At 42.2% G+C, this 26,780-nt stretch overlaps 1 protein-coding gene across 1 annotated transcript; it reads right to left on the minus strand.

Moving 5' to 3' along the window:
* Positions 1-6,527: 6,527 nt before the first annotated feature.
* Positions 6,528-16,903, minus strand: LOC128302792 (E3 SUMO-protein ligase ZBED1-like). The gene is made up of 5 exons (XM_053039644.1): positions 16,767-16,903; positions 16,418-16,688; positions 15,074-15,150; positions 6,613-7,596; positions 6,528-6,533 (listed from the first exon to the last, which is right to left on the minus strand). Exons 1-5 carry the CDS (start codon positions 16,818-16,820, stop codon positions 6,528-6,530), a joined length of 1,392 nt encoding a protein of 463 aa, XP_052895604.1. The 5' UTR covers positions 16,821-16,903.
* Between the last annotated feature and the right edge of the window lie 9,877 nt (positions 16,904-26,780).

Consider the following 26,780-nt stretch of genomic DNA (forward strand, 5'->3'; position numbering starts at 1 on the left):
ACTATAAAAAAATTTCCTGAACTATTATTGCAAGCATGTTGATTGAAACCGGATCACTCGGACTCAATCGGAATCACTTTTATAGATCGGATCGGACTCAGTACTGCATCGGATCGGATCGGAATCATGATTCCGGCCCGGAGCGCTCATCTCTAGTGCGAGCCCATCGGAATCGATTCCGACCCGTGGGTGCAGCGAGTTCGAGCTTAATTCTTATTGTTGACCTTTTTTGGCAAACACCATGTGATTCGATAGAAAAATCTAAACTCCCTCTGGCAACCACTGTCAAGCGCTCTGGATACGGGATAGGATCACAAGCCTCTTGAATACGAAGAAGCCATGGGGGATTGTGGGCAGGGCCAGTCACTCTGCCTCGAGTATCACTGTGACTATGGAAAGCTTAAGGAATACGATCCACGACACGCTACGTCCCCGGACTACGATTTTTATGGGATCATGGGACGTACGCACTCTGTATAGAGCCGAAGCCTTTTAACAATTAGATGACGCTCTAGCCACATTGAACATGGGCCTCGTAGCTCTACAAGAAATCCGGTGGTTATAGAATATTGTGCAGAACAGTCATCAACTATGACATCTACTACAGCTGCCACGACTGCCACCACATGCTCGAAACGGGTTTCGCCGTAGTTTCCCGGTTGAAAACCGAAATCGGCTCCGAGTGGCTATTGATGACAGGCTATGCACTCTGCGCAAGCGAGGCGGATTCTTCAACATCAGCTTTGTTGGAGACGTGAACGCCACACGGATAAACGCGGTTGCTTGGCAATCAGTCAGTGCAATAGAGTTCCGTGATGACGACAGTAGACGCGCACCTTTTCCAGATTAGTAGCCTCAGGCTTAATACGTGTTGCATAATCATTAAGAAAATATATTGTATTCGAAGGTGCAACAGTGGCGACGAGGAGTCTAAAAATGTCGAACCCAACGGTTGAACAAAACACGGAAAGGATCGTCCAAATGTTCAAGCAGCAACAGCAAATGCTTACACAGCAACAGCAAATGCTGAACAGTGTGCTGTCGGTGATCAAATCAAAGGATGAAGTGTGCCCTGAAAAAGCAGTTGATGCCATCGCCGGACAGATAAAGGAATTTCATCATACAGAATATACAGAATATGAAGGTTTAGTTAAACTTTTCGTTTATTTAAAAGACATAAAAAAAATAACTTTTATTTTTCTTCACTTAAAGCCTAATTACAACAACTGTCTTCGACTATGGTTACTCTGCAACTGTTCTTAATTTCGGAGCACTTGTTGGCTGCTACCTGCTCCGGAATGTACGGAAATTGCTGATGCACGGTTCCCACGGTGACGCAGTCACGTTGCCGATCGGGTGACTGGGTGTTTGATTTATAAGCGTGGCCGGTGTTGTCTAACGTCTGCCCTTGGGACGCTAAACGGTCTGCGGACGTTGTTATTTTTCTGTTTCGTGGCCGGCCGGGAAGTTACTGTGTTCTAACTGTTTGTTCCTGGATGACGCGAAGCGGTTGGATGATGAAGCGAAGCTTCGTCTTCTTTTTCGGAAGATAGGAGTAGCGGAGCACGAGCGGTACATAAGCTCCATCATGCCGAAACAATCGAAAGACTTCGATTTCACCACCACCGTGGAAAAACTGAAAAAGCTGTTCGGAGACCGTGAATCTACCGTTTGCAAACGTTTTAAGTGCCTGCAGCTGGTCAAAGAGCCTCACGAGGAGTACGGAGCGTACGCGTGCCGCGTGAACAAGAAGGTTGTCGAAGCTAAGCTGGCGAGGATCGCAGAGGAGGAGAACAAATGTCTGTTATTCGTATGTGGTCTTAAGAGAGATGCGGATGCCGATGTTCGAGTTCGGTTGCTCTCAAAGATGGAAGACAAAGCAGACATTACGCTGGACCAACTAAGTGGCGAATCTCAACGACTGCTGAACCTGCGCCAAGACAGCAAGCTGATTTCTAACACTGCACAGGATGTGAAGGCTGTGAGAAAGGAAAATCGCAGCATCCCTAAAAGTAGTAAGGAACCTGGTGGAAAGGTGAGTTGCTGGCTATGTGGTGAACCACATTTTGCTCGAGAATGTTCTTTTGTGACGCACAAATGTAAGGACAGCAGCAAAGTTGGCCATAAAGAGGGATTTTGTATGACGGCGAACCGTAACCGTAAGCTCTTCAGCCACATCAGTACCTTTTGCCAATACCGCAAGACATCTTTACAGCTATTGGAAAGTCGGTCATGTTTAGCCAAATTGACTTGGCTGAAGCTTTCCTTCAAGTGGAAGTGTGCGAGAAAAGCTGTGAGTTGTTGACGATTAACACTCACAAGGGGCTTTATCGTTTCAATAGGTTACCGCCGGGAGTAAAGACAGCACCTGGTGCGTTTCAGTAGATCGTTGAGTCTATGCTAAATGGGTTGGAACGTGTTGCAGGATATATGGACGACATAATCGTAGGTGGTGCAGATGTGAAAAGCCATCTGAAGAATCTGCGAGCAGTTCTGTCTCGTATCGAGGAATTTGGGTTCAAACTACGTGCGGAAAAATGTTCATTTCTGAAGTCACAAATCCGATACCTAGGACATTTGGTGGACGAGAAAGGCCTACGACTAGGCCCAGCGAAAGTAGAAGCCATTTTGAAAATGCCAGCGCCAACGCAGTTAAGTCAGGTACTTTCATATCTTGGTGCTATTAATTATTACGGTAAATTCGTACCACAGATGCAGGATCTACGGTACCCGCTAGACCTTTAGTTGAAAAAGGGGGGAGAATTCAAGTGGACAGCCAAATGCCAGAGAAGTTTTGAGAAGTTTAAGGTGATTTTGAGTTCCGACCTGCTTCTGACTCATTATGATCCGTCGAAGGATATAATTGTGTCAGCGAATGCTTCATCAGTAAACCTACTACAATCAGCTAGGGAGCTACAATCAGCCATCGGTTTCCGGATGGGCGTGTAAAGGTGATTCAGCATGCTGCTCGAGCGTTAACAAAAGTGGAAATGAACTATAGTCAGTCGGATCGCGAAGGACTCGTAATTATTTTCGTAGTGACGAAGTTCCACCGCATGCTGTTCGGACGTAAATTCACGCTTCAAACCGATCACCAGCCACTCCTCAGAATCTTCGGCTCACGTAAAGGAATTCCGTTATATACAGCGAACAGACTTCAGCGTTGGGCGTTAGCGCTTCTTCTTTATGATTTCACAATAGAATACGTAGCGACAGACAAGTTCGGCAATGCTGACATCCTTTCTATGAATCGAATCGTCATGAAAAACCGGAGACGGATTATGTTATAGCAAGTATCCAGCTGGAAGACGATATAAATCATCTGGTGATCAGTGTAATTCAAGCCCTGCCGTTGAGTTTCAAGGATTTGGAGCGTGGTACACAAACTGATCCTGTGTTAAGGAAGGTGTTCCAGTTCGTCCAAAAAGGATGGCCGAAAGGTGAAGAGAGACACGAGTTAAAGCAATTCTACGCACGACGGGAGGCCTTGTCTACTGTGAGAAACTGCCTCTTATTTGGAGAACGGGTTGTGATTCCAGTAGAACTACAGCAGCGAGTGCTCAAACTCATGCATAAAGAACATCCGTGAATGTCTCGTATGAAGTCGCTAGCGAGAGGTTATGAATATTGGCTAAGGATGGATAGCGAAATCGAAGACGTTGTTAAGACGTGTCAGTCTTGTGCAAGTGCAGCGAAGTCGCCAGAGCATTGTACACCGGTGTTCGGAGTTTGGGGACTTTTGTGTTCAAAACGGTATCCATCATATGCGGACTGCGCCGTATCATCCGCAATCAAACGGCCAAGCCGAAAGGTTTGTTGATACGTTCAAGAGAGCAGTTAAAAAGATCCGAGAAGGTAATGGAGGAAAACATGAGGCCCTAGACGAGTTTCTGTTGGCATACAGGAGCACGCCGAACAAGACACTGGAGCAGAAATCGCCTGAGGAGATGATGCTGAACCCGAAAGTTCGAACCGCTTTAGAGATTTTACGACCATCTTTTCGCGGTTTATCGAGAGAACCAGTGTTGGATGACAGTCTCGTCGGAAGGAGTTTTCGCGTGAACGACAAGGTTTACATGAAGAAGTATCATCGGAACGGCTGGAAATGGGTATCTGGAGTAGTAACCAGTCGCGTGGGTAATGTGATGTATATAATCGCCGTTATTGCGTTATTGGATGCCTGGGACATGCCTGACGGAACAGAACCGGCATCCTCATCTATCGTTCCGACAACTACAGAACCTGTTGAAGATGTGAGTACCCAGCACACCTGCTCAGAGGCAACTCCACGACGTTTAACCAGATCGAGGAAGCAGCCTGCTTGGCTGCTACTGATAGTTTAGTCTTCTTCTTCTTTATCGGCACAACAATCTCGAGAGCTCTAAGTCTGGTAACTGACCAAATTTCCATCCTTATTTCGACAACAGGTCACCTTAGGTCTGAAGTTGTTTCGGTGACCTTCTATCTCTTGATAAAACTTTCTTCAGGGCACTTTGATTTGTTGAAGTTCCTGCATTCGCTGTTGCTCCCAGAGTTGTTTTTTAGGCATTAAAAAAAATCAATTCCACATACAAAATTACACGAACTGTAAAATTTGAAGATTCGCCTATCTCGAGTTGGCGTAACTCGAGTGTAGCGTAACTCGGGAAATGACTGTACATCTTTTTACTTACTTTTACTAAAACTTTGAACGACTTATGTTAGACTCATGTAACACAACTCTAATAACTATCAAAAGCATTTTAGTGTGAAAATTTTATAAAGAACTCAAAAAAATATTTCAGAAGATTCTTACATTTCATTTTAAAAAATCGTATCAACTTTGAAGAGCTGTATCATGAAAACGTGTTTGAGTTGAGACGGCTTATTAATAGTAATGTAAACTAAAAGAGTTAAATTAGTTTTCATCTGAACATTGCATCGATATTGGATTACATTTCCAAAGTTATAAGCCTTTAAACTTTCTGGCTAGCCCGGTTGCCAGGAATAGGGTGTTTTTTGTTATCAGTGACAAGGTTTTTGTTTTATCATTTACCTTCGCTTTATTTCATTTCATTTCTGCTCATTTATGTATCAATGCACAACGTTTAAAATGTCATGCTCCATGCAGCGGCGGATCAAACGGTAGGCGGAATAGGCGGTCGCCTCGTCATGTTGGGACCCCAAAAATTTTGGAAATGGCGATCCCATGCGCTCCGGGTTAACTATTTGGGATCATCCAGCATTGTTTATTTTGGGGTTTAGGTATTGAAAGCCATTAACCATTTTGAAATTGTTTTTATATCAGGTTTTATGCTTTGAATTAGTTGTTGGTGTGAATTTCAGTTTGATATCTTTAGCAAAGAACTATTATCTATTTTTCGTTAATGTAGTTTTTATAAACCTAGTGCCTGGGTATCCCCCAGGTAAGATGGTAATCTTGAATGATCAGATGCGGTTCAACTCGTCCAGTGAAATGAACGCGTGTGGTGATTCTGCGCACGCCCAAGATACGGTATGCTTTTTATTAATTTTTACAATACTAATTAAATGCGCTGTAAAATGAAATCAAACTATTAATTAATAATACAAAAAAGTTCAATGTTTTCTGGCTATTTCTATTATTTTTAGACTATTATGCATGTATTTTTTGACAATAGCTTAAATTGGAGTTCAATCGTGCAAAATTTAAAATATGGTATAAAGAACTCATTAAACTAAAAGTTCATAATAATTCACTCTTAGAAACTTCTTAAAGTACCTCCTCTATACTTAAAAGCCATTATGCTGAAGGAACAATAGCTCAGTTAGATTTTTCGAATCTAATCGAGATCTTTTTTCACTATAAATTTGTCCACCCTTCGAGAATACTCGTTCGCAGGGCACAGAAGTGGCCGGTATACAGAAAATACTCTGTACTAATTTGTATAGATTCGGAAACCGAGATTGATTTTGTGTCCACCAAGCCAATGGATCTGATCCTAATTCCACGTATCCAGAGGCAATATATTCATCTAACTCCAGCTTTGCCTTAGTTTTAGGATCGGATGCTTCTTCTCCAATGGTTATTTTGCTAGCAAATTCTCCAAATAAGTGTTGACGATAGTGATCGTTTTCTTTTTTATCACCTTGAGTTTGATAATATGAAGTAGCTGGGGCATTGTGATTGTGATACGGAATTATTGCATCCAAAACACATTCATACGATTCTTTGTACCTGTCGTCTTCGTTTTCGAAGCTATGGCGTTTCATTCGCGGATCGAGTAACATTGCCTGATTTACAATCATGTTTCGTAACAGGGGATCAAACCGTTCAGTCAGACCCTGAATCAAACAATTTCCTAACTGTCGCACAGAACTTTCTAGCTCTTCATTCAGCAAATTAGTGGTTTTTCTAGTGAGAACTTTAATTAAGAGGCCCATGTGTGACAATGTTACGACCTTTTCGGCTGAAGCAATTTTCGTGGCACAATCAAAGTTTTCCAACATTTTAATGGTTTGCTCCAGCACAATCCAATCATTATTTTCAAGCGAAGTTTTCATTTTAATTAAATCTAAACAGGATAGCAGTGGAATTTTGTTCTTAAAAAATCTTTCGATCATATCGTATGTAGAATTCCACCGCGTAGCTACACCTTGTTTTAATTTGAGATTTGGATAATTCAATTGGTTTTGAACATCATACAGTTTTTCGGTAGCAGTAGTACTGTTCCTGAAGTACGTAACTATTCGCATTACTTCTTTTACAATGGTTTCGATTGCATTTTGGATGGACTTTATTACCACTAGATTTAAGGTATGTGCAAAACAAGGGAGATGGTTCACTTTAAGCTCTTTCGCAGCAGATGACAAATTACTCGCATTATCCGTTACTAAAGCAACTACCTTGCTGGTTATGTTGAACTGCTCCGTTACTTTGGCTATCCAATCAGCCATATTACGTTCCGAATGCGGAATCGAAAATTCCGAACATTGTAGAAAATTGGAATGAAAAATATTATTTTTATCAATGTAATGCGCTGTTATTGCATAAAACGTATTATTATTGATGTTTGTCCATCCGTCTAAGGTTATTGCTACTTTTGAGGTGTTTTCTAATGCACTTTTTACTCTATGAAAACTTTTGTTGAATTCTCGTGACAGTATTGCTTCGGAAACCGTTTTCCTGCTAGGTATGACATAATTGGGATTGAGACCATAAGTGTAATTTTTGAATGCCTCACTCTCGGTTATCGAAAATGGTAGGAATTCTTGACATATAAGTTGCAACAAAAGTTCATCCTGATTTCTGTGCTGGACATCAACTGGTAGTGGTTTCATTGCAGGAGAGAACGTGTCCATTACGGGCGGTCGAGCAATTGCAGATGACGATTGTTGTTTTGCTGAAGAATATTCTTCATGAGTTTTGGAATTAGACTCTCCATTCGATGAGCAATACGCTGCACGTTGTAAAGTTATCCCCACATGCTTTGCATGAAGATGGCGTTTTAAATTAGATAACGATCCTTTACTGTGCCGAATGACCTTCGCACAGTATAAACACTTCCCGGAATTCTGCATCTTTTCAAAATGTTGCCACACACTGCTTGTTCCTTTCATCGACCTCATCTCAAAAACCTTGAATGATAATTGGAATGTAAACAGTATTAGTTATTATTTTTGCCTTCCTTGTGAAAAGGTTACTAATCTTTGAATAATAGAAAAACGTAAAGACGTTAATCATGTCCATTTGCTTCACATTACCACTGCTATAAAACGATTCGGGATAATGTGATTTGCCACTGCTTAGTTGTTATTATGCGTTACAAGTAGAGATGTGCTTTTATACTATTTTAAAATAGTGGTTCACAACTAGTCACTCTGTTAAACGAGTTGAATCCCCAATCATTTTTTTTTTAATTCCTGGATCGATTACATCGATCAACTTTCAACTTTCATCGATCATCAACTTTCTTGTCGCATAAAAATTACTTATATCACATAATATCATGAAAGATTAATTCTCTTTTATTACCAAATTACCAAATACCATAGGATCCTGATTGAAATCCTGCAGTGGTTCTTTCAGATACTTCTCTAATTCAACTTTGGCTGCTGAATTAGGATTTCGTCGAAACTCCCAGGTCCTGGTTGATTCATTTATGAACGAACGTTAAAAATAACGAATTTGCTGCCACTGTTCTTTGCGGTGCATGAACTTCTACATGTTCATCATTTAACGGAGTTACTTCCTTCAAAATTGCAGCATAAGCCGCTTGAAAATTGTCAACTTCGTTTTCCAAACTCTGTTTATTCATTCTAGGATCTAAAATCATAGCTTAGAGAACTGTAACATCGCTTTTAAAATGTTTTAATTTATCTGATATACCGTTAGCCAAATAAGACAACAATTTTTGTACTTCTGATGATAAATTTGCATTGGAATTTTGGAAGTTCAATATACGTTCCTCAAGCAATCTTATTATCAAACCCATTTTGGAAAGTGTAACGGATTTTTCGGCTGACATGTGCTTTGTTGCTTCATCAAAATATGCGAGTACTTGAACAGACTGTTCAATTGTCATCCAATCCTCAAATTTCATATTTGTAGATAAATGCAACGAATGAGCACACAAGTCTATGGGAACCCTATTTTTAATAAATTTGTCCAACATTTCAAATATTGAGTTCCAACGCGTTGGAACCTCACATTTAAGTTAATTTTTTTCCAAACTTAATATTTCTTGCGTTTCTATGAGCTTTCTGGTGGCAGTACAGCTTTTATTGAAATGTAAGACATTTTGTTTTACTTTTTCAACTATGTGGGTGATGCTATTTTTGGTATCATTTTTTTACAATCAAATTTAAACAATGTGCAAAACAGTTAAAGTGTTTTAATTTTAGCTTTGAAGAGGCAGCTACCATATTTGTCGCATTAACGGTAGTAATACTGATCACCCTCTCTTTCTGACCGAATTTTGCAACAACTTGCTTGACCCATTCGGCAATATTGTCGCTTGTGTGAGTGTCGGCAAATTCCGAGCATTCTAACAAACAAGAAGAAAGCTGGAATTCATCATCAATGAAGTGCACCGTGATTGCGTTGAAGCTAGTATTGTTAAAATTAGTCCAACCATCTACTGTTATTGAAATTGCTTCGGCTTTGTTCAGTTTATCCAAAACTTTTCCTTTGGTTTCAGTGTGAATACGTTCTAGTAGTGCGTTACTAATATACTTCCTCGATGGAAGCCTATACTGAGCGTTTAAATGGTGAATAAAATCTTTGAAATATTTACTATCGACGATTGAAAAGAGATTTCCATCTTTAACTAAAGCAATCATCAAAAGTTTGTCTAACTTTTCCTGAGTATCCGAAGAAACGGGTCTTGCGATAAATGAGCCAATTGATCTTGTGGCATTTACCAACTTGAGAAAATTCGTTAAATGTGCAGATGTTCCAGGTTCTTCGTTGCAAGTTGTAGTGGTTTCAGCTCTGGTTTGTAGTGGTATTCCTACATGCTTATTGCGAATATGGCTTTGCAATATCTACATACTCCTCCTTCAGGCGTTCTTTCGAAATGCATCCAAACGTCGCTTTTTTTTAGCTTTGCATTTTAATAATCTGAAACATCAGGAGATTTAAAAAAAAGCTTTTAGTTTGACTGCATTTTATCGTAGCATCGTCATAAATTGATTAATTTAAAAACAAGTTAATTGATAGTGCCATGAACAAGCAAATTATGAATAAATTGGGCTGTTTTGGAGATAATCCTGCCCAGCAATTTTTATCATTTCATTTTTTTTATTTGAAAACTAATTCATAGTTCGTAACTCCGAAAGAATTGCTTTTAGAAAACATAAAGAGTTAATGCACTCACTCATTAAACAGAATTGCTCAGATTATAGAACTAATTAATTTTTGCACATCTCTAGTTATAAGTATTTTCTTCTAATAATAATTTATTTATCATTTACAGTTCTCATTAAATGTCATTTTCGCAAAACTGAAACATAAAAGAGAACAAAAAATATGCAGCAAGAATTCCGGGTAATATGGCAAACCATGTATAGTAGATTACTTTTACAGCAACACAATTTCAGTAGCAAAATTCAGTGAGTGGTGCACACTAGAGATTGGTAAAACCCACAAAAAAGCCGGAGTTGATTCCGCACGATTTCAAACATGTTCGGAATCAGCTTCAGAAGGTAGGTGTAATTAGAACCGACGGAACTGCCTGGAATTGTCTGAAATCGATGGAACCGCCATTAATTCCCCGGAACCGTCCGGAGCTCTCGAACTCGTCCAGAATCGACCGAAATCAACAGAATTGACTGAAATCTCCGGTAATGACTTAACATAAAATTTTTCCTACAGATTTTCGATTCCGATCGAACAATATCGCTGTTACTAAATCACGAATTAAGCTATTGAGATACCAACTATCGAGAAACCCAACAGTTGTTCGATTTTTTTTCATTAAGAACGGCCTGACCATATTGCGTAAATCTATAGGAATCCTAATGTAAGGTACATTAGCAGAAGATGTGTAATTGGTAGGTCCTCCAAATTCTTCACCCGGAAATTATTGTCAACTGGCCGTGCTCTGTCAAACCTTGGTATATCCAACCATCTTCGAGATTTCTTACGAATCTGTTGATATTTTAGAGCACCGTTGGTAGAAGCAATCAGAAAATCCAAAATTAAGTTTCTACAAATAAAATTGAAATGTATTGCTTTTTGAATCACTGTCCGAGCTACAACGTTCGAGACGTCCTTTTGGTCGGGGCCCCAGCGACCGCGTAGTCCGCTTATAGGAAGTTCCGCTAATGGTCATCCTTTTTAAATTAAATTATCTAAAGTTATGACTAGTGAGTGGGTTGGATACATGCGGGATACACGTCGTTATTCCTTCATTGGTTTCTCTAAGTAATGGTTTAAAAACATTATTTCTTGCAGTTTCCATACAGTCGCGCAGTCCAGCGCAGGAATGTTCAGTGTATATTTGTCCGCTCTTGGAAAATATTCTTTCGTACGGAACGGAAGTTGCAGGAATGCATAATCTTTCCAACATTATTTTGTACAAATTGGAACAACAAACAGAGGATATGCCTTTCGTTCTAAATGTAAAGCCTTAAAATAATTTTTTACTTCTCGAATGGCTAAGGCTAGCGGAAGAACTGTAATTGTTTTACTGCTAGTAGTTGAATTGTATTCTTCCCATATATTGTCTGTTGTGGAACAATCTGTTGAAGATGACTCATCCGCAAACGTTTGCACCGTAGACTGTTCTTTGACAATATTAGTTTCAACATTTGCAATCAGCTGCTCTTTTATTTCTTTAAATTTCTCATTTTCACGCATAAATTTAACTTCCTTGCAACTTGGATCCAAAAAAATGGCCTCACATACTAAATTATTGTCTTTGATTGGCCCAATCTTATCGTTGCTACCTATTAGTAATGCCTAGATGAGATCTGATACTTCAGGATCAAAAGTGGGTACGTTTAAAAAAATAATTAAAAAATAAATAAAAAAATACCTGTATTCTAGGTTTGGTCTTATATTTATTAAGTTACAAGTTGCCAGTAATGATTTCTTATTTCGTAGAAATCTGTCCAATATGGCAAAAGTAACATTCCATCTAGTAGGCACATCCTGTTTTAGTTTCAGAACTGGATATGTCAGGTTGATTTTACATTTCTACGAGTTTTGCTGCTGCCTTGGAACTTTTTTGAAGTGATTTACGATACGTTTAACATCTTCTACAACAGGTTTCATGGTTGAACCAATTGAACCGTTAAGAATAATATTCAGGGTTGTGCAAAACATGGCAAATGAGCAACTGACATGCCAGACACAGCAGTTTTCATATTTGCAGCATTGTTCGTAATTATTATAACTAATTTATCAGGCATATTGAAAGACGCGACCTTCCGATGTTAACCTATCTGATAAGTTTTTCCAGTATGGTTTAATGAGAATTATGGACATTTCAGTAAGTATAAGTGAAAGTGGCTAGTATCGTCAATAAACGGTGTTAAAAATCGCATGATTAAAGTTGGTCCAAGAATCGACAGTTAGTGTGACTGCTTTTGCTGAAGTCACTGTGTTTCGTACGATCTCTAAATTTTCTTTATACATAAATGGAATTTACGAGTGTGTAGTTTTTCTACAGCTGGAAGCTGGAAGTTCGGCCAAAAATGTTTAATTAGTCCAATAAATCCTGGTTCCTCGACTATGGATAACGGGTGGAATCCCTTAACTATCAATTTTGATATTTTGAAATTTGCTTCCCGTTTTGCATCTACAGTGGAAGGTTTGATCATGAAACTTTTATTTTTATTCTCCGTTAGTTGAAATGGAGCTACCACTGCAGAAGTTAATATGGATGTGGGTGAAACAGAGCGTGGTTTCAACTAAAGGCCTATTCCTAATCATTTGAACTCTTTGTTGGGACTGTGCGGTGCTTACGTTGCATATGCTTCTTTAAATTTGACGTTGTACCATGGCTATAAAGCAATACTTTGCTTCTTGATTGGCATGCTTCTTGATGCCAGGGCCATTTTCTGTTTAAGAAAAAATAACACAACCTCATTAATCAAACTTACTATTGTTATCTACCTGCTTGAAGGTATATAATAATATTTATAAACCCGGCATAAGCTATCCTTTCACTGTTTGGAGAAGGAAATGTCTTCAAACGAATGTGAACTATGTCTTAGATTGAGTTACCTTTAGTTTTAAGCAGATAATTTAATCACTTTGTCTTAATGCTTGGAAAGTGGAGGACTAAACAGAAAACAATATTTTAGATTATGCATTAGAAATGCTGAAGTTTTAAGACTTTACACTGCGATAATGATTAGCCTATTATATCACATAACGGCTCTAACTATCTCTTACTAACTAACTTTGCGCTTCAGCTTGAGGGCTGGCTCACAGCATGCTTTTATGATGTTAATGTGGTGAAGCTAATGTGATTAGCTTAGGAGAGACATCTCGGGTCATTCAGAACCAAGGTCCAAGGATATCATGGGAGGATCATCTAGGATCACCTGTTGATGGGATCTCAGTTAAACGTGACTTAACGAGGAAGTCATGCGACTTGACGGGACAAAACGTAGTCGCTTTGCTTTGTCTTGCCACAGCTAATTTATCTGTGTAATTAGGCAGCTTGTACTCTAAAGGAGAATAATTATTTTACTTCATTAATAAACAAACTCTTGAGACTCAAACAAGATGCACCAAACAAGTAAAGACTTAAAAAAAACCATGATTCATTAGAGGGACAAGGATGCGATTTTCCAAGCGGTTTTCAACAGTTTGCCAATAACAATGTGGATCATTAAACTCGTTTTGGAAAATAGTTTGGAGGATGTGATACAGCAACAACATCGACGAGACAGGTTTTTAAATTTGCACACAAATTTTTGTCCTAATTTCGTGCCAGATGCGCATAATTCGTCATGCCGGAGGCTATTCTAAATTGTTATTATTATTATTATTTATTTCAACAAATAATTTCAACAATAATTTTCAACAATAAGTTAAAACTCCACATTGTAATTCTATGTTGTCACTATTTTGAAGCTTGGCAAAGCGTAAAAAAAGACATGACTCATATCGTCCAGTTTTTTGTGTAATCGTTTATGAGGAAACTACTTGAAAAGATGATTTATTTTCCTTTAGAAGTATGGTTGGAATCCAACAACCTTCTTTCAGATACCAAGTTTGGTTTCCGTAAAACAGACATATAGCAATCACCGACAATTGCTTTCATGGAGCATCCGATACGCAGCTTCAGAAAGACCACTGAAGCCTTCTTCTAATTGAGGCTATCATGTACCATGTTCACAGCTAAATTGATTGATCTTTAACAAGGCGTTTAGAATATCCCTAATATCGGTCATGTTTCATTCTGATATTCCTGCTAATGCGAAAGCAGACTAGCGGATGCCAAACAGACAATAGACGCCAATGTAGATACAATGCAGGTTAGGGCGGTCCGGTGGTGTATTAATAGCGGCGCCGGTTTTCACACGATAGAACCGGTCCAAAATCCCGTACGCAGAACTGATTATCCGGCTATGGGTAAATAAAGCCAAGAAAGGCATACATGGCAGGCTTTGACCTCTTGAGGTTGTTGTGCCAATAACGAAGAAGAAGAATGTAGACTAAACAAGCTGTCTAGTTTAAGTTTGATAAATGCAGCTTTTAAAACATAAAGGAAGGGCGAAAGGAAGGCGAGAATTAGCAATGAAGAAACTTTGCGTGTCCTGGTTCGAGAGTCCACTCAGCATCAATACACGGAAGAATCTTTTTAAAATCTGCACATAAAATAAGTTAAATAAATACGATTTTTTTTATTAAACTACTCTAATTTTAGGTTGACTTCGTAGAAAATAAAAACACTGTCATTTTTGGAATAAGCGATAAGTGTGGGACCAGGCCGTTCTAACGAAAATTAAACAAACTCAGGGGTCTCCAAATTTTTTAGCTCGTGGAGCCGCATTGATGGAAACTACCATAGCTCAATTACTCCATGATTTCGCTGTCATCGATGTGCTCACAAGATTTCGTTTCGCAAGTGTTATGCAGAAAAAAAGATCATATACATTATTTTAGTCTGTTCAAACCCGCCGTGAAACGTTTATTTATTTCTACCAATATGAAAAGTTTATGATTATGAGAAATTTTTGACCAAACCGCAGTTTTTCTCCGGCAACACGTGAACGTTAACGAAATAAATTGATGGATCCGGATTCGTATGAATGGATTCGTGGGTAAACGACAAGGAACAGTATTAAGTGCTAGCAGGTGATTCAAATTCATAATTAATATACTTATAGCCCTGTAAATCGAGGGACAATTTTTAAATTTTGAATTGACGATAATCATAATGGCCCATTTAATCGTGACCGACTTTTTGTGCTGGATCAATACCGCAGAACAATTGCGTGTTTATGACAAGTGTTCGTGATTGCAGATATTGACGATGTTTAAAATGTTATATTCACATATAGCTTCAATTAACGCATTTCGGAAACTAACTAAGGTATATCTAAACAGAGTATCGGAATATGCATTTGTATATAAAATGAATAAATTACTTACCGAATTTCGTACCTTCTTCGATACATGTGAATTTGTTCCTGATTCTACCAGATCGTCTATTTTCATTCTTTTTAAATCTTAAAATATAAGAAAAAACAAGGGATTATTAAAGAAAGACAATTGCTCTTAATAATAGTATTGAAAGGATCGGAATATGTATGAAGTGGTTCTGTCATTTTTTATTTTTTTGTTTCTTTTTGGGAATATCACTGCGGGCCATTCGAATTCAATGAATTCTAACGTAATCGGTTACTGCATCTTTGAAATAAGAACTAGATGGATGAAAATTACCGAATCTAAACCGTATTTGGCATTTGCGAACATCAGAAGATCAGTGCTCCCTAACCTTTTCAGTAGCAAGTATCACTATGGATCAGCATATGTATATCGCGGCCTACATTTGTAGGACATGAGCTGCGGCTGCCAATAAAACATGTTAAAAGATTGATGAAAGTGTCAAATTAGCTTACAATCATTTGCTTAGTATAATAAATATATATGTCACTGTAAATTAACTCCACCGAACAAAGTTTCGTGGCATGGTGTTTAACTTTCATTTCAATGGCCACCTACCCGTTTATGTTTTGCACTTTTAGTTTTAAATATCATTTGATACAATAGAGATACCGGTTTGAAACTTAAGAAATGCTTAGAAAAACATGTTTTTTATCATGGAAGTGAGAACCCATATCTTTGCATTTTTTTTAAATATGCTTTTAATTCAACATTCAATTTGTACCCTTTACTTCTATAACCACCTGCTCGGGTAGGTCATAGATTCTGTTTGAGAGTTTACACTTTTCTGAGTTGAAATTCGTATATTTTTAGCCGGTATAATGGTTTTATATTTTCAGATTTAATGGCAGCTAAAATCGAAGGTTTACACACTTTAACGTGCACGCTTACCAAGTCATTCCAAATGTATGACCCTGCTAGGTGGTTGTATGAGGTACCATTTTTTAAATTGTTATTGTTTTTTGGTAAATGTTAACGCAATTTCACTCAAAACGCTAGGGATTATATCAGCTATAAACGACATTATTCGTATTTCTGCACAGATAGTTGCAAAATCTCGTACTGTATGACCTACACGGGTAGGTAGTTATAGAAGTAAGGGTGAATTTATGGTCATTGAAATAAAGGTTAAAGTGATAGCGATTGGTTCAACGATCAAACAATTTCTGTCGCGAGCATTTCTACTTGTAAAGCTTCGGGTAAATAAAATCAAAGGACACCTAAATGACAGAACTAGGCCTCTTGATATATTAAGACCCCTAAAAAAGGAAAATAATGTTTTTGATCCGGTCTATCCACTGCGTGTCTGATACACTTCTTAAAACTTACTTGATTCATGCATATCGTCATCGTCTTCAATTTCTTCGTTGGCATCAGCTGTTGTTGGTTCAGCTTTGATTTCTTGTATCGTGAAAAGTGCATCCTGAAATGTTAAGCCCGTTTCACCAACTTCAACTTCATCTGTTAATAGGTCCTTACTGCTGCAATTCGATGAGCTTGCTTCCTGGAAATCTACCATATTCGATTCCACGGTGTGTAGATGGAAATTGGCTTCATTGCGAAGTTCTTGTTTAATTGCACTCGATCGGCCAACTGATTGCTATAATTAAGAAAATAAATAACGCATCAAGGTTTATGTTTCTTTTTGTCCTGAAACACGAATTTTCTGATAACTTACCGCTGGAGTGTCTGATGATCTTGTACCGTAGCGTTTGTTTGGTAGATCTCCCATTATTACAGGCAGTAAAGAAATCCTTGCCACCGAAGAACAATGCACAAATTACTCTTTTTAGTAGGATCGTTCGTTTCGTATCTCTGAGCTTTCTTTGCCAAATTTCAAACAGAAACACAAAAACTGTCCGACGCGATTGTTTTGCGGAAATGTTTTGTTTACTGTTGTGTTCATATGAAGTTTAACCACGATTGACAGCTGAATTACTGCCCCTTGAGGAACGTCTACACCACGCGAAAAGGCTTTACTGCTCACGGTAAAGGTGTAATTTAGTACTGTTTAGTACTTTAGTACTGTTAGTAATTTAGTAACAGTTTTGCAAACTCTTTACACCTTGTGCTCAATTTTAGCATTCGCTTCTAAAATTGTCACCTATTTATTTCGGGTCTTTCTTTTGATTTTAGAAATCGCTTTAAAATTGACATCAATTTTTTCATCGAATTTTACCGGGGATCGCGGCAGGGGGACAGATTTCCTTTCTGCTAGTTAGTATAACTCTGTTTCATGAGAAGTTACAATACTCCCGCCATTTTCGATCGATGGGTACTTTTGTGTCTTTTTGTGGGTAAAAACTTATTTATTAACACTTAACAACGCCGTACATAAAAACACTTATTAAAACGAGTACAACGATCAGCGATTGTGCCGCGCGCTAGATCCACGTCCTTGCAGCCTGTCGATCACGAACCGAATCTTCTCCCGCCGCATCACAGGACGTAATTGTACCAGCAGGGAGAGAGCTAAACCACAGCTAGCGACAGAGACGACTATATCCGCTACGCATCGGATGCTGTCAGTTCCCAGACAACACCGAGCGTGCGGATAAGCTGTGTCGCGGCTGCAACGTCAGGCTGCAACAGGTACTGAGTACTATCTTTGGCAGTATTTGTGAGCAGGGCGAGTGGAGGCGGAGAATGGACCACAACCTGACCAGCTGTTTAGCGGACCAGACAGCGAGACGGTGGCGAAGGCCGTAAGGATACAATGGCTGGGGCACGTGATAAGGATGGCGGACTAATGCCCTACCAGGAAGGTGCTCGACAGCGATTTGTTCGCTACGAGGTGTTGAGGAGCGCATTGCGCTCGTTGGCTAGATCAAGTTAAACACGACCTGTCGGAGAGTGGATGCAGCCAAGGGTGGAGCAGAACAGCCCTTAACTGAGTTTCCTGCAAACGGATTGATGACCTGGACATGTCATCAAGACGCGTAAAATTTACATCTTATCCAGGACATGCGCTACCTATTTGTGATGCGCGGGTCGACTTGAACTTAACGGGTCAGAGCCATCCGTAAGCAAACCGAGTAGGTTTGGGTCGACCCCGCACCCGTAGGTACAAGTAGGTTCAGTAGGTGTAACGATTCCAATAGGTGTAGGGGAAATAGATTTTTATTTCACTTGTTTCAGTGCTTGGGAGCTTTGAAGCACGTTTAAAGTATTCCGCTTTTTTATATAGGAGTTCTAGATTTTTTTTGCGAGTTCAAGAGGAATACCTTCGGAGTGGAGCTCCAGACTACATGTGGTTCGCTGAGGCTTGTTGCCGCATATTGTCCGAGGCGATGTAACAAAAGAAACGGCTTGCAGTATCACTGTAACGTGTTCGCATCAACATCACGAGGCCTCGATCACGGTTCATTGTTCGATGTGACCTCAACGCCCGGCATCTCACATGGAACAACAGAAGCCGTAACATCAATGGAGCTGTTTTTTCAACCACGTGCAACAGGGGCACTATGCCATCGAGTATCCCCATGCTCCCGAAGTACAGCAGCACGCTGGATGTCTGCCTCTCCAACGTCGCCATCGGGCAACCAAAAACGTTGGATCGGCAGATGTTTTGTCTGTTTTGAGGTGTCCGAGATAGTTTTGGTGGCTTAGTTTAAATTACCACACTATGACTGTAGACACAAACGATAGAAATAATTTATTACGGTTTTAGAGTTTTACACGCACCGCCTGTAGCACACCGAACGCTAACACTTTCTGAACCCACGCTTAGCTCCTGCCGATTGCGCGCTGAGCCGATCCTGGGGTCAGCGGCCTTCGGGTACTCACGCACTCATCGCACGTGACAACCATAGCCGAACGGCTGTCAGTGCGTGGCGCTAGCAATCAGGTTGGACCATAACAGCAGATTAGTTGATAGCGAAGTAGTGACAACGGAGGTCCAAATCGTTGAAGACATTGACTCCGCGATCCGAGGCCTTTTATTTTGTTAAAGGGGAGGGAACCTTCAAGAGGTACCCACCTAGAGGGGCTTATCGCGGCTAGACACCGTCCCTCGAGATGGGTTATGTGGGATTCATCTTGACGCTTGATCCGTGAAGCGAGTCAAGCAGCCGATGCGACCGCACTAAACCACTCCTCGAACTGTTCCGAACCCTGCCGATGCCCTGATGTGCGTAGTACTCTTCTGGCTTTGGAGGCTTTTGAAGATTGTCCGTGCGGCAGTCCGGACTGCTTCCCATGTACTGCGGCTGGCACATATTTCCGTGGCAGGGTTGGTTGTCCATCGTCAAGTGGGTGTGGCTTTGTTGCTGCACCTCGTGTTCTGCTCGGGCGAACCGTGGACAGTGGAACATCAAATGGTCGACATCTTCCACGTCACGCTCACACACCCGGCAGTTAGGCGAGCCCTCCTAACTTGTTGACGCCTTTGTTGACGAAGTAGCTCCGCAGGAACTCATGTCCCGTTAGGTCTTGGGTAAGATAGAAATCAATTTCCCTGTGCTTGCGGCCAACCCATGAACTGATGTCCGGGATCAGCCTCCTTGTCTTCAAACCTGGCGAACTTTGCTGCTATGCGCCGGTTGTCTACTAGCGTTGCCAGCGCTCCATGGTCTCTTCTCGCTGCCGCTTCCGTATGTCTGGTGCTGGACCTCCCCTCGCTGCCTTTTCGTCGTGGCAGCGAATGTTCTCCTCTAGGAGGAGAACCAACGGGATGGTGCTTGCAACCACGCAGGCGGCGTCGTATGAAACCGTTTGGAAGGCGCTGGCCATTCGAAACACTCCGGTGCGATGCGTCCTCTGGACTGTGGTGTGGTGAATGTCCCTCTGTAGAATCTCCCCTCTTCCGTCTCCACTCTGGCGCAGCGTAGCGGACAATGCTATTCTTGACGTTGACCAGGGGTCTCCTTCTGCTGTTTTTTGGGCCACACTTGTTCGGCATCAGGGCGGTCAAAACGTTCGTGATACGAGTCGCCTTGCTGCAAACCTCCTCTAGATGTCGGCCGTGGTGCTGTTTGCGGCAGAGCTCACCCCCAAGGTACTTGAGCGTTTCAGCGGATTCGATCGTGTGTGTCCCCGCTCGTAGTTGACCTATCTGCGGGGTGTGATGGGTGCAGAAGATCATGTAGTCGGTCTTATGATGGGCCAGCTGCAAACCACTCCTCCCATTGAACGCTCGATCGTCTCCAGGTTTCTCGTAGCAACGGCGCTGATGTCTTACGTGTCTCTCCCAATAAAGGTGAATGTCACATCGGCAGCAAACCCTATGATGTCCTCTTGCGTCCCGAACAGCTCCAGACGGAGAAGATCGTCGTACACGACGTTCCACAGTGTTGACCCTAGCATGCCTGCTGACACTGGCAGCGAGACCAATCCTTCATCCGTATCGTATTAGAGCGTACGATTCTCGAAGTAGTTCCGCAGCATCGCCAGGAAATACAGTGGCGTGTTCCTTCACTGAAGAGCCTCTCCGATCGCTGTCCAGTTGGCCGTGTTGAAGGCGTTCTTCACGTCGATTGTCACCATCGCAAACAGTCGGTCGCCTTTGCGCTTCTTGTCGAGCGCAACCTTTCCGTTGGCGAGCTCCCTGTTAATGGCGTCCATAGTAGAGCGTCCCTTTCGAAATCCGTACTGGGCGTCAGACAGACCACCCGTCACATCAAGATGCTCCGTGATTCTGCGCTGAATGAGTCGCTCCAGTACTTTCCCGAGGACGCTCAGTATGCAGATTGGCCGGTACGACGACGGTTCCCCGGGTGGTTTCCCCTTCTTGGAGAACAGCACTAACCGTTGCCTCTTCCATTCGTCCGGGAAGTAGCCTGTTCGGATATAGTGCTGGAACGTTCTCCTGAAGACAAAGGAAAGGCCGTCATCGCCGCTATCAGGGCCACGTTCGGGATATTGTCGTCGCCCGGGGCTCGCTACGGGTTGAGCGATTTTGCAATGTTCAACAGCTCCCCCTCGGTGACAGGATCCCGATCGATGTCCTCGTCCGACAATCTGGCCGCTGTGGGACACTCCATGGGCGGTCGCTCCGGAAAAAGTTTGCCGACGATGTGCTGAAGCTTCGCTGGGTCCCGTTCCATCGGTACGCGCGCTCCAGTCCACTGCTGCTTCCGGATCTTGTAGCCCGGCCCGAATCCGTGGGACCCTAGCTGTTCGGGTAGCTGTTCGCCGTACTCCCCCTTGCTTCGCTTGACCGCTTGCTCCAATGCTGCTCTGGCTGCTGTACAGGCCGGCCGTCGTTCCTCTCGCTGCGCCTCGTTGCCCCTATTCAACAGGACCAGTCCCAGCGACGCCGCTGCGTCCATCACCACCGCGCCTCTGTGCACTCGCTCTCCATCGTTACTTCTGGGTTGCATGCCCCACGCTCTTGACCAGGCGTTGACGTCGCCGTCAATCACGATGTCCCGGTTCCGCGGTACGCAATCTCTGTCCATTTGCGCCGGAAATCCTCTACAGTCGAATCGGGACCCACTGGTGGTAGGTACAGGGAGCAGAAAACGATGCCACGCATCTCGACCACGACGTAGCGATCCCGTCGATTCTCGATAATGCGTTGGATGGGGTACCTTCCTGTCGATACTGCTGCCACCTTGCCCGTCGGGTCCGCAACACAGTTGCCGTTGTTCTCGGGGATCCGGTATTGGTCCGATATCAGCAGTATGTCGCAACCTTCCGATCGGGCCGTTTGCAACAGCATGTCCTGAGCCAGCTGGCTGTGGTTGAGGTTCTGCTGGAGTAACTTAACCATTGTACCCCAAGGAAGCGTTCTTAGTCCTCTTTTATTTATCCTATTTATAAATGGCTGTATTAATGTTTTACCTTATATCGGACCCTTGCTGTATGCCGACGATATCAAAATATTTCTTCCTGTGTCTTCGACAAATTTGTTAATTTGTTAATTTATTTATTCAATGAGCCTCATATGGCCCCTTTGAAGCTTGGGTATAAAAGTACATTTAACACGTAGTTGGTCGCACAGAACGAATTCAATTTAAGAATAATAAACGCGACATGTCAGGTTCAAAACGATCACAAACAGCGTTAAACTCTCGGCACATGGACAATAACGGATCAGAGGAACCAAAACGACCACGACGTTCCTCCACGTCAAGTAATAGTCTGGCACGGAGCGACCTCGCCGGAACGTAGATGTTGAGCCTGGATAGTAGTGCCGGCGAGTCGATCCGATGGTCAAGTAGCCCTGCGACAAATAATCTCTGCGCGTTACAGTTTCGCTCCAGCCCCAGTAACGCGCAGCGTCCGTTGTAGTCAACTTAGACGCTCCAGGAACGCAGAGCAAACCGCGTATACTTGCGCTGGATGGACTCCAGACGAGCCAGAGGACACGCAGCCGTAGGCCACCACACCACAGATGCCTACTCCATCACCGAACGTACTAAGGAACAATAGAGCGCCTTAGTACAGACCGGATCAGTGATGTCGCGCGTTAACTTCTTCAGCAGGCCAATTTGCTGGTTGCCCTTAGTGGCAACATGCTCAAGCTAGTCGTGGAAGCTCAACTTAGCATCAAGGAGCACTCCAAGGTCCCTGACGCAGCTTTGGCGCACAAGGGCAGATCGATTAATGGCGCACTCAAATAACAGCGGGCTGCGTTTTCTAGTGAACGTTATTATAGCACACTTGTCGGTGCAAAGCTCTAGGCCATTCGTGGAACATCAGGACCGGAACACGTTCAGAGCCGTCTGAAGAAGCGAATGGTCTGCTTGGGTGCGGATCGGGGAAAACAGCTTCGCATCATCGGCATACAGCAAGTGACTACCTAGTGGATGCACCCGCGACACGTCGTTGATGTAGATGATGTATGTCTGCTTCAATCCTACCTTGACTCTTTCTTTTCGTGGTGTATGGGCTTGAACTTTGCGCGCAAAAATGCTATTCTATATCCTTTGGACGTCACAACGCTAGGAAAACAATCACAAACTATTCACTTCTCAACGCTACCGTACAACGAGTGTCTGTTGTAAAAGATCTCGGCGAATGGCTTGATGAGTCATTGTTCTTTAAGGTACATATAGACAGTGTAGTGGCTATAGCTCGCAAAGTTCTGGGACTTTTATGTCGGCTTTCAACTGATATTCGTGACCCGCTCTATTTAAAGCGCTGTATTGCTGCTGGATAAGATCTACTATTATACAGGCAGTCCCGAGGTACGCTATTATAGTGGACCGCTATAACCCGAGAAAAATCCGCGTAACTCGAATTTCCGCGTAAGTCGAATCCTGGTGCAATTTCGTTTATACCTCAAAGTCACAGAGTCGACTTCTTCCTCTGCATTTAATTAAGGTAGCGAATCAGGCGAGTTTTAGAAAGATTACATTGAAATAAGTTAAAAAAAAATATTTAAAGTGACATAAAAGGTATTTTCGATGGAGCGGCCCGGTGGCATGATGGTAGCGGAGCCGGTCTTCACACGAACGGACCGGACCAAATCCGATCCGGACCAATCCCCCGTAGCAAGGACTGACTATCCGGCTACGTGGTAAAATAAGTCGATACGGCCAGGCCGTTCTAACGAAACAAAAAAAAAGAAAAAGGTATTTTCGACCAATTTTTCATCATTTTGCTTAAATTTTGTTGTTACGTTTTATAACCTTTATTCTTTAAAAACATAAAACACGTCTTACTTGGAAGCCGATAAGAATAGAAGAGAACGTGCATGGCGCTGACGTTCAAACTGTCACCTTTGGCAGTGCTGCCAGAACATTTGTGCTATAAACTAGCTCTGCTGTCAAATTCCCAAAACCCGCGTATCTCGGGGACTGCCTGTATATGCCTGTGAGATCTGGGCTCCGGCCGGTGTCACCGCTCTTCAAAGAGTAGTTAACATAGAAAAAAGTTTACTAGAATTGCAATCGGATCATTGATCCGACATTCCATTCGTTACAGAATGCTGGGAATTGTAGATCTAAAATCAATCACTAAAATCTGTGATCCTCACATACGCAAGCTATTTTCATCGCTAAGATTCTCCTCAGCAATATTGATGCCCCATCCTTAACATCTATGCCTATATGTTCCTTGTCGTCGTCTCCGTTCCCGTCCTCCTTTATTCATTCCGGCGCGCCTTACCTATTACGGTCAAAATGATCCTTTTCTGCGAGCTATGAAATCTGTCAACTGCGTTTTTTATCATTTCGATTATAACATCTCGGTATCTGCTTTTCAGGCCCGACTAATTAATGACTCCTTGTAATCCTCTATGTATAGTTTGTTTCCTCCTCCTCCTCTGTCGCGTTATTAGATTTAAGATTAGACTATAAAATTACTTTTGTTAAGCCTTATGGGCGGACAAATTATTTTCCGTAAAATAATAATAATAATTGCAGGGCCGGCTGATGACCCCTCATCCTACTTGGCGGCAGTTGCGCTGGCTGAACGTTTGCATCCGGGCCCTCCTTGCCGCGGCAGTTGATGGCGATGTGGCCGAATTCATAGCATCGGTAGCACTGGCGCTTCGTCTCCACCTTCCTTAGTCTGCAGCACCGACTTAGCCCGATGACGTGCTGCGTCTGCAGCGCCTCCTCCGTCGCGACCGCCTCTGGCAACCGAAGAACGCGACCAACGTACCGTAGTTCGACTTTACGGTCGTAATCTCGTCCGCGTAAATAGTCACTCTCAAGGCGGTGCTAAGATCCGTGGCGAAATCCTCTGTTGTGCAGCTGGGCCGGAAGTTCGTACAGGTGAGCCGAACAGTGGGGGTCCGCGGATGGGCTTTCGCTTTGCCGTCGAGTGCTGCGGACACCTTTCTCCACATGTCCAGAGTTTCGATGTGGGTATTGCAGGACCCCAAGATTCCCTTGGAAGTTAGTCCGCACTCGCTCCACTACCTTCCTGTCGTCGCCCAGCTTCTCCTTTACTACGAGCAATATCTCGTCCGGCGTGGTGTCGTTTATCGCCTCCAACTCCAGGGCGTCCGGGACTCGATATGCGTGTTTATTGGTCAGCGTCGGTGGTAGCTGGTGCTCCGGCTGATGTTGTTGACCTACTTCTGCCGCTGCCTGCTGCTTCCGCTGCTTCTTCCTCATCCGCCGTTTCGCTTGCTTGCTGAGGACCTTCGTCCATCCGGATTCCGGTTCTTTTGGATGGTCCTCCTGTTGTCCGTTCTCGTTTGCCTTATTTTTGTTCCTGGTCCGTCGCCGTTTCCGCTTGTTGATTTCGTTTGTGTTTGTTTGTTCGTTTTCGACTATTGCAGTTGTGTTGTTGTGTTGGTTATCTGGTATGGTGTTTATTTTGGCGCGATCCGAGGCCTAGAGGAGGCTATTAGACGCGCTGAAGCCAAATGCGTTAGGGAGCACTCTGTATCAGGCGAGTATATTGCTCTTGATTGTCTCGCCATTGCGCAGCTGAGGACCTGTTGCTGTTGCTCCCTTAATCTCTCCAACTAACCGGACCGCTTTAGTTACTCTCTTGGCCAAGGCTGAGACTCGTTCAGAACAGTTCGCTACAGCGCTTTCTCTTGGCGGCAATATTCCAAGCCCTTTTGAGGCAGCTGTTTCTGCCACCTTGCCCATGGTTGATGAGGCGCAGACCATGGTTCCTTCAGATGGTAGTGCTACTACCGGTCGGTTCCTAACAGCATTGAAACGGCTAAACACTTGAAGGCTCCTGGGTTCGATGGGATTTTTAATCTGCTATTAAAGAAGCTCCAGGAGAAAGACATGTGCCTTTTCCCTAGCATCTTTCAGTGGTGTCTTGAGCTTATCTCCTGGGAGCAGTTTGAATTCCGATTCCGGGGAATCATGCTCATATGTGCATCGCCAAAAGGTGTAGCTGATGTAGCTGTGTAGCTTAACAAAATGATGCAAATTTTAACATAACATGATCGCTATACAAGAAACTCATTGTTTTATGATATGTGCGAGGTAAAACTTATAAATGAAGAAATCGAGCGCCAACAGGCTAGGCTATTAAACAAGTATAGTTATTCTACTCATAGCGCGCTACGCAAAATCGCCTTAAATGCTATTACAGGCTTCAACTAGCCTAATTTTTCTTACATAAAAATTTTAGGTTAGGCAAAGTTAGGTTACATTAGTTTTAAGTTAAATAAGTTAAGTAAGTACGTACGTTACACAAGCTTTTTGCTTATTTCGGTTCTTGTACACAGGTCAAAGAAAAACCGATCTGATCGATATGCCAGACTAGAATGAGAGTTATCTATCGATTTATTCGATCGTAAATCTATACTTACATTACTCTTCGTACGAACTTCATGTGAGTCTAAGGGCTACCACACTTACTTCCTCACAAGTGAAGACCTAAGGTCAAAATTTTCCCAACGTTTAAAAAACAACATTTACGTGGCAAACCAAGTCACCATAAAAAAATCCTTGCAAAGCACACGTGCTGTATCTTGTAAACCCATGTGATATTTCTACATTTATTTCCATTATTGGAATCAAATTTTATCAAAAAATATGTTAATAGTAGTAAAATGTTACTTGTTTTTTTGAAAATTTAAATTACACGAACACGAACTGCCTAAATTTTGAGATTCTCGTATCTCGAATTCGCGTAACTCGGGAAATGACTATAGTATGAAACAATAAAAAAATACATTTTGATAATTCTAAGCTCTATCGGTTCTGCCGGTTTTTTAAATGTTTTATATTTTTTGCATTACTGTTTTGTTTTTCGTTCCAATCTTATTTGACTCAAGAAACTTAGAATACCTGCGGAATGTGCGAAAAACTTTGCTTTCCTACGG

The sequence above is a fragment of the Anopheles moucheti genome, chromosome 3, assembly GCF_943734755.1.
Source record: "Anopheles moucheti chromosome 3, idAnoMoucSN_F20_07, whole genome shotgun sequence".
Taxonomy (NCBI): Eukaryota; Metazoa; Arthropoda; class Insecta; order Diptera; family Culicidae; genus Anopheles; species Anopheles moucheti.

Bases quoted from the DNA above. Each gene is read 5' to 3' on its own strand.
- LOC128302792 (XM_053039644.1), bottom strand. From the start codon at position 16,820: ATGGGAGATCTACCAAACAAACGCTACGGTACAAGATCATCAGACACT. The intron at 16,689-16,766 runs GTAAGTTATCAG...TCTTAATTATAG, and splicing joins GATCATCAGACACTCCAGCG to CAATCAGTTGGCCGATCGAG. The intron at 7,597-15,073 runs GTAAGTAATTTA...TTATCATTCAAG, and splicing joins CGAAGAAGGTACGAAATTCG to GTTTTTGAGATGAGGTCGAT.